This window comes from Platalea leucorodia, assembly GCF_965183815.1.
Source record: "Platalea leucorodia genome assembly, chromosome: 2".
Taxonomy (NCBI): domain Eukaryota; kingdom Metazoa; phylum Chordata; class Aves; order Pelecaniformes; family Threskiornithidae; genus Platalea; species Platalea leucorodia.
The window spans coordinates 15,539,090-15,547,420 of record NC_138824.1 but is presented as its reverse complement, the minus strand read 5'-3'; the positions used below and the strand labels follow the sequence as shown (position 1 = coordinate 15,547,420).

At 39.7% G+C, this 8,331-nt stretch overlaps 1 protein-coding gene across 1 annotated transcript; it reads left to right on the top strand.

Moving 5' to 3' along the window:
• Positions 1-7,365, top strand: LOC309601209 (matrix metalloproteinase-27-like; the record flags this gene model as incomplete). The annotated part of the gene is made up of 10 exons (XM_082334141.1): positions 1-105; positions 466-704; positions 1,315-1,463; positions 1,561-1,689; positions 3,704-3,865; positions 4,038-4,161; positions 4,887-5,017; positions 5,247-5,406; positions 6,953-7,056; positions 7,265-7,365. 10 exons carry the CDS (start codon positions 1-3, stop codon positions 7,363-7,365), a joined length of 1,404 nt encoding a protein of 467 aa, XP_082190267.1.
• Between the last annotated feature and the right edge of the window lie 966 nt (positions 7,366-8,331).

Here is an 8,331-nt window from a genome sequence, read left to right as displayed (position 1 = left end):
ATGAGGGACCTTTCACTTTTGCTTTTAATGTGTGCAGCTGTTTCTAACGCTCTTCCCATCCACCCAGAGAAAGACAACAAAGAAGAAGATGCAAAGCTTGTACAGGTAACTACATTGTCCATATCTGAGATCTATTGAGCCCTCTCTTTGTGGATATAATCTGTGTGTTCCAGCTACACAGCAGTTTGCTGTCTTTCTGAGACAATGCTATTACACAGAACTCCATTGCCCAAACTTTACTAAATTAGGATAAATCTGTACAAAATGGAAATGTCAAGTAAATAAGAGTCAGGGACAACATTGTCTGTTTCTGTTTAGCTACAGTCCTCAGGAAAATATCTGTTGTGCTCCAAAATCAGGGGCAGATGTTTTTTCCAGCACAGTACACAAACACTACCAGTCCTAAGGTATTTGTTTAAGAAACAGATCAAAATGTGAAATGTGCTTGCTTTATTTTTACCTTAGGACTATTTAAATAAATTCTATGCTGTTGAGCCAGATCCAAATCAACTTGGATGGAAAATAAATGTTGAATCCACATCTGAAAAACTTCAGAAAATGCAACAATTTTTTGGTTTGAAAGTGACTGGAAAACCAGATACTGAGACCTTGGAAATGATGAAGAAACCCAGGTGTGGAGTTCCTGATGTGGGTCTCTATGGTGTTACTCTGCCAGGATGGAAAAAAACCAAGCTGACATACAGGTAGTATTTCAATAATTACATTTTGAGTTTAAATTTTGGTTTTGTGGGTTTCCACATTTGTTATATTTAAATATAACTTCTATAGCAATTGTTTCCAGTTGGGAATATAAAAATGTTTCTCTTTCCCCAGCTGTTAGCTATGCATATTCCTGAGAGAAATTTCTGAGAGTCAAGCTGGGTATTTTACATTTTCTGAGTCAACCACAGTATTTTGCCTGTCATGTATCACTCCTGACAAATATTCTGTGAGCCAAACAGAAATATCAATCGCACCCTGTACAAGCCCCGTTATCTTCAAAATTTGCTAAGATCAACAGTTTAATAGTCACAGAAACCTGAGGAGATGACTTTCCTCATGCTCAAGAGACGACCTCCTGGCTAAGGGCCATTTTGAGAAAAACTGATACCATATACACAATTATTATTATGAAAAAGTTATGTTGGACAGTTATCACATTCCTCAAACTCACTCAGCCCAAGATGAATCTTGGGACCTATTGGATTACAGGTTAAATTGCTTCTTATACGTCTCTGTTCATCATCTTAACAATATTAGAAAAATTCTTTCTGTAAACACTAAGTATTATTACTTGAACCTTCATAACCGTAGAATCGTGAACCACACACCAGATATGAGCAAAGAGGATGTGGATAAAGCAATCCAGAAGGCATTTAAAGTGTGGAGTACCGTCACCCCACTGATTTTCACTCGTATTCATGAGGGACTAGCAGATATAATGATTGCTTTTGGGACCAAAGGTAATACGCTGACTGCATACCAATGGTAAGATTAATTTAAAGATTTTCCAATAGTCATAACATAAACTCAATATTGTTTCAACATCATATTATTTAGCTCATGGACGTTGTCCTCGTTATTTTGATGGCCCCCTTGGCATCCTTGCTCACGCCTTTCCACCTGGAAACGGTTTTGGTGGTGATGTGCACTTTGATGAGGATGAAGATTGGACAACAGGCTCAGCTGGTAGGTAAAAAAAGGTTTCTGGAGTGTTATGCAGATGGGTAAATTCCTTTTTGATTGTATTTAAATGAAGGAATAGACTGAGATGAAACACAGCATTAACCATAAGGGCAGTTTGAGGATATTACAGGCCATCCTCCAACTGGGATACTTACAATGGCACTGACATAAAATCAGCCTAATCTACTCTAGTTCTTATTTAACACTGGTAAAGATACCAGCGGGACAACTCTTTTCAGATACGAATGATACAGACACGGGCCACTCTTACCTGGGGGTTGGTAGGGCCTATGCCCACCAGAGTTTCACAACCTGTGCTAAAAGCTTTCCAACTTTTTCTCCTCCTGGTGCACACGCTGACACCAAGCCTGGCACTACCACACACTGCAGAGGAAGCACACCGTGCCTTGCAGAGGCCCTCAGAGGAGATCCCCACCACCTAAAAAACATTATAGCCACCAGTGAAAATGAAGAGTCTTCACTAATAGTACCAAGATAGGTCCAACTATAGGCTGTTATAGCTTTATTCTGTGTTCAAGCTAGGATGTGTTTATACATGAATTTGTTCTCCAAGCACTTTCAGCTGCCTGCAAGCAGCTGGGAATCTGAACGTGCTGTTCAGGCCACCCACAGGCTGAGATGCAGTGTGCAGAGCTGACCACAGATGCGTGCCACCGGGCTAGAAGAGAGGGGAACACTGAGTGCTCAGCCATGTGGCTGGGACCCATCTGCTTCCTTCAACCCCCTCCCCTCAACCTCCAGGCTGGCCATACAGCACATACTGCCTCTGACAGATCCATCAGTACACAGACACATTACGCTGTTGTACTTTGAACCCTTTTCTCATCTGGGATGGAAAACTGCAGAGAATAACTGCAGCAGGAGAGTCGAGGTCATGCTGTAGGAAAAGCAAGGAGCTAACAAACAGGAAGGTGCCATAAGAGCACTGCATGAGGAGGAGAGGTGTGGGTTTATTGCAGTGGGAAAAAAAAAAGAAGGATGAGGGGTGGACACGTCGTGCTGATAAAATGTAATGTTTTCCCTACACTGGGACTGAATGGGTCAACCCCAGTTTTGCTGCTGTTCCTCAACAGCAGAGCTCCAGTGGCCAGGGATTGCAGAACTCGTTGGAGAGCTCGGAGGACTCATGAGAGGGGAGGACTGAAAATACGTGTGGAAAAATTGAGGCTTTGTTTGTTTTTTTGAGAAATGGATATCTTGGCTTCAGCCAGCTTTTCTTAGGCAATTGATGACCAGCCCTCTGCTCTGCCACAGACTTGTGATCTTCACTGAGTCTGTTGATATTGCTGGCTCTTGGTCTGCAGGGCAGATGATCATTCTTCTCCAATTCAGAAAGGCATGTTACGTGGAGGGATGCATGTTGAAGGAAATTTACTGTGTTAACTTATTTCACTGGGAATAAGCATGCATAAGCATAACATTTTAAAAAGATATTTTATTTGACAAGGCTATAAAGAACCATAAGCTTTAAAATCCTCATGATAGAAAGGTAAATTGTTCTGCTAACATTATATTTTTCCTTATCTATTCATGATTTCACCTTTCTTTATCAGGTTTGTAGGAGGGAGGGTGACACAGAGAGTGATACTTTAGTACCTCAAGTGAGCACAGAGGGCATTGTCCTATCCTTGCCCTGGAGAGCTGTTAGTTTGATCTGACTCACTATCTAATCTGTTCTAGCTCAGCCAGGAAACCCTGCCAGGACATTCCTCAGAGCTGCACCCACACTCAACCCCAGACATCTACTCATGCCACACACGTACTTTCAGTAGCTAACAGAAAGAACAGCAGGAAAGAGGGCCAAAAGTCACTCCCTTCTAGTGGGGGAAGAACACAACCTTATCCTATACAAAAAATATATTTAAGTATATGCATACCCTAGCGAATTTCAATATATTGTATGAAAACTGCCACTGAGCAATAGCCCTGCTGTGTTCATATCAGCCATTTGCAGACGAAAACTAGACTGATCTCGTCTCTCTATCCATTTTTTAAGGGTTCAACTTGTTCCTCGTTGCTGCTCATGAGTTTGGCCATGCCTTGGGTCTCTCGCATTCTAATGACCAGAGGGCTTTGATGTTCCCCAATTACGCCTATGTCAGCCCCAGCGAATTTCCTCTCTCTCCAGATGATATAAGTGGCATTCAGTCCATTTATGGTGAGTAAAATCCATGGCTTAAAAAAAGAAGTAAGCAGAAGAGAAATAATCTCTTTCACAAAGTTTCACCATAAAAATAATTGTATTCTTATAATATCAAAAATGCATTTATATGTGAAAACCTTAATGTTTCTACAAATTTGATATATTCTTTCTAAAATGTCTCCCTTAGGATCCCCACCAAATACCCCAGATAAAAGGCCAGCTACCCCTACCTCACCTAAAACCTGTGGCTCTCAGATGTCTTTCGATGCTATAACTACACTCCGACGAGAAGTCATTTTTCTAAAGGGCAGGTAAATATTGATATGACATTTGTCTCTGTGAGGTTTATTTTTTCTTGATTTCTACAAAGACTGAATACTTTGGTTGGTGGTTCACATGATTCTGATGATGGGATTTATAATGAGGCAAATGGATAGATTTCAGTTCATGGAGATAAAACTTTTAGCAGATACAAATTATATTAATATTTTTACAGGATCCCCTGAAAAAACATGCTTCATTTTTTTCCAGAAAACATCTCAGTCCCAATAAAGCTTTATTCCCAAATGTATAGAAGGTTACACCAAGTAGTGACATGACTAAATGCTGCAACCCTTTCCTAAGAAATTAATATGTTCTACCATATAGTTGGGCCAGTCTCTCCTCAAGTCACCTGTGCAAGCCCAAAGTCATCCAGGTAAGTCATCCAAGAAATTGCTTACAGTCAGGCTCATCTGGGACCCTATAACTCTCTTACTATATGGTACAGGAACAACCTGAATAATTTTTCAGCTGCTTGTAGCTGATCCCATTAATCAACCAGCACCAATGAGAAGGGTAACTCCAGAGAGAAGCCAGAATAAAAAAAACCTCACTTACCACTGAGGGCAGTGTTTTCCTTTCTGACACATTGACCTAGGTAGCTCCACTGACAAGAAGGATCTTGTAAGTCACAATGTTGTTCACATTCTTGTGCATATATAGAAATGTCTGTGGTTTATTATTTACTACAGAAACTGTTTCATATTTAAATCAGGCACTTATGGCGAGTCTATCCTGACAACTCGGAAGTTGAACGTGAATTAATTTCTACCTTCTGGCCAGCTCTGCCACCTGGTATTGAAGCTGTGTATGAGAACACGAAAGATCAGATCCTATTTTTCAAAGGTGAAGTATGAGATTTTCTTTAAATTTTTCTTACCTTTAATTTTGTGGGAAGATGGAAGGAAGGGTAGCTATAGGTGCATAAAATTCACTTTTCAAATAAATAAAAAAAGAACTTAGGACATTTCATCTAGTTTTCCTACAACCTACACTAAGGGAGTGCATTTTTTATTTGACAAGGCTATGTCTGAAAATCACTGGTGAAACTAAATAATTTTATTTTTTTTAACAGGCAATAAATTCTGGGTTATCAGTGGATATCAGGTGTTGCTTGGTTATCCAAAGAATATCAACACACTGGGCTTCCCTAAAGGTGTCAAGAAAATTGATGCAGCTGTTTGTAACAAAAATACAGGGAAGACAGACTTTTTCATAGGTGACAAGTACTGGAGGTAAGAAAAACTGGCAAATGTTTTCTTAAGATTGACTCCAATATGATCTGAATACAATTAAAATTGTCCATGTGATAAAAGAGAAAGTAGACCTTTAGGTAACTGTATGTAACTAGGTAACTATAGTAATCCTACTTTTCATAGAAATGTTTCTTTGACTCCTGTATGGGGAAAAGAATATAGCTTTGACTTTTGAGAGCTTAAGGGTGTCCTGAAATCAGCATTCAAGATATGGACCTGTTTTGATGCATTATGCCTGGAACCTGAAAAAAATCCAGGATGTAGATAATTTTTACAACTACACTAGACAAAAGTTTGTCTAGAAAATAAAGATCTGAAAACTAATCTACTTCAGCAGAAGGCTGGCTGGGATGGCTTGTGCAGAATTTCTCTGATTTCTGAAAAGTCCTGGATTATTTTATCGCTTTTAGAGAGCTAGAAATGACATTTTCCTTTCTTCGGCTGGTTAGCGTTGGATTTGCAACATGCTGCTTCTAAATCCTGTTCCCAAGCTGGCATGAGTGATTCCTGCTACTCAAACACCAGGCAAGAACCACGGAATTAAAAAATCAGCTTTGGAAAGCTGATAGATTCCTCCTGTGTGCAAGGACAACTGTTGCAAAGGCCTTCTGCAGGCAACCAGGAGCATGCGTGGGTCAAACAGACTTTATCATGACTAGTTGTGGGGTTTCTCAGTGAGACATACAGTATCAGCTGGATTTTGAGCTGCACGTCATTTCTGTCCTTTGTTTTGGATAGTTTTGGAAAGAGTATTTACAATATCTTGCATTGTTATTTTACTGCCTTGGTCACAAGACAAAGGCATGCAAGAAAACCACAGCACAGATTTCTTACCTAGTTACTCATTCTCTCAGTCTCATGTCCCTGTAAAAAGCATTTCTTGTATCCAAGGAGATGAAAAACAAAGGCTTGCTTGTTTGCTTGTTATTTTTTTTTTCCTGAGAGTGTTCCTCAAATCTTGAAGAACATTTTAGGTCCTCTTTTCAGCCCCCAAATTCAGCCTCATCTCATAAAAATTGTCCTGGCTCAGTTAGGAAGAGCTTGATTGTGTTCGAAACAAGTCAGCTTCCTTTCCTCCATCTAAATCTGTCAGCTAGTAGAGGACTATGTACAATATCATATCAAAGTCTAAGAGAAGTTTAAAATTCATGCAAAAAATATGTGCAGTCGCTATAGTAGAAATCAACCCAGCCAGTTTCCATGCACTGCCTGTCACACTATTATCGTTAGAGGGGGTAAATCCCATCCCTGCTGTCAAAAACGTGGGTCTTCCTTCAATTTGTCTCACTCCAGATGCTTCTTCGGAGCTCTGCGTGCCTTTGTCAGCAAACAAGTAGCCACCTCATGGAAAGTGTGGTGGCCAGCATCCTGTAGACATTTGTGCGAGTAGATAACTTTACTCTCTGTAGCCCCAGAGAAATCAGTCAAACTACAGATGGTGGACACCTTTCAGCAGCTGCTTAATTCTTTGCAGAATTGATGTCTAAACTCTGTAAAATTGCATGTCTCCCTTCATATGATTTAGGTTTGATGAAAACAGCCAGTCCATGGAGAAGGGTTATCCTAGATGGACAGTCGATGACTTTCCAGGAATTAGCCAGAAAGTTGATGCTGTTTTCCAACAGAAAGGTAAATGAAATGAACTTTTAAGTAAAATTGGTTTACTTGTAAAGAACAGAAGTTCTGGAGTTATGATGAATGTCATTATTGCTGTATCCTGCAAAAGATAGAACTGAAGTGATGCTCTCCTGCGTGTAAAAAGATGATGTTCCCTGCTTTATCAGAATGAAGCTATTTCTTGTATCCATAACACAATGCTTTACTTTTTTATTTCCAGGATTATTCTACTTCTTCCATGGATCGAAGCAGTGGGAGTTCGACCCTACTGCTAAAAAAGTTATCCGCGAAATAAAGAGTAACAGCTGGTTTAACTGTTAATATCATTAAACTTTCTTACACAGAGCAAAGGAGAATAAAAATCATTCTAGGTTTCTCAAAGGTTGTTGACATATACAGTACTATACAGAAGAGACAACAGTACTAGTTTTCATATACGTCTACTATTTTAATAAATCAGCATGTCAGCTCTAATTGTATCTCCAAAGGCTAGAACAAAACTGCATTTTTTCCCCTGACTAAGTGCAAAATGTCCAACATAGTTTATTGTTTTATACTGCAGATGGGTTTTCAAGTATTTTGGCAATAAACAGTTTTAACTTGATGTCAACTATTTTCTGCTTCATCTGTTGAAAGCATACTGTATTTCTGAGTTGTGAAAGACTTCAGGTTAATGTGCTAATATCCTTCCAACACACAATGTTTGTATCTTGCTTCTTTTCTCTCCAAACACCTTCAAGAGCCAGGCTTTTCATTAATCACTTGTTTTTCTGTCCTCTCTCCTGCATCTTCTGCTCTTCTTTGACTATTGCAGCCTTGTCCCTTTCACATCACATCAGTATTTTGCCACCAAAATCACTCTCCAGCCTGTGTCTAAATACACCTCACCCTGATCCATCTTTATAGCATAACAATTAACATTTCATCAGTGGCCATTTTTTGTGAACCTATGAATGACATCCTTCACAAATTAGCCCTGTCCTATTCAAGAAATAGATTCAATTACCTTGTCATGGAGCACAACCTTTGCTCTGCTAACACAAAGTAGGTGCTTCAAGTGACCATATATCTGAGATTTATTACGTGCTGCCATCGCACATGCAGCAAACTCCTCCCAAAACCAGACAAAATCTATAAGGTCACAGCCATATTCTCTCCAACCATTTCCTTTACATTTAATTCTGGAACCAGGCCCAGAACACACTGCCTGCATGGCTGGCCATACTGCCTCCGTGGCTGGGTATATCTGAGAATATAATCTCATTAGTATTGGCTTGTCCGCCTGCT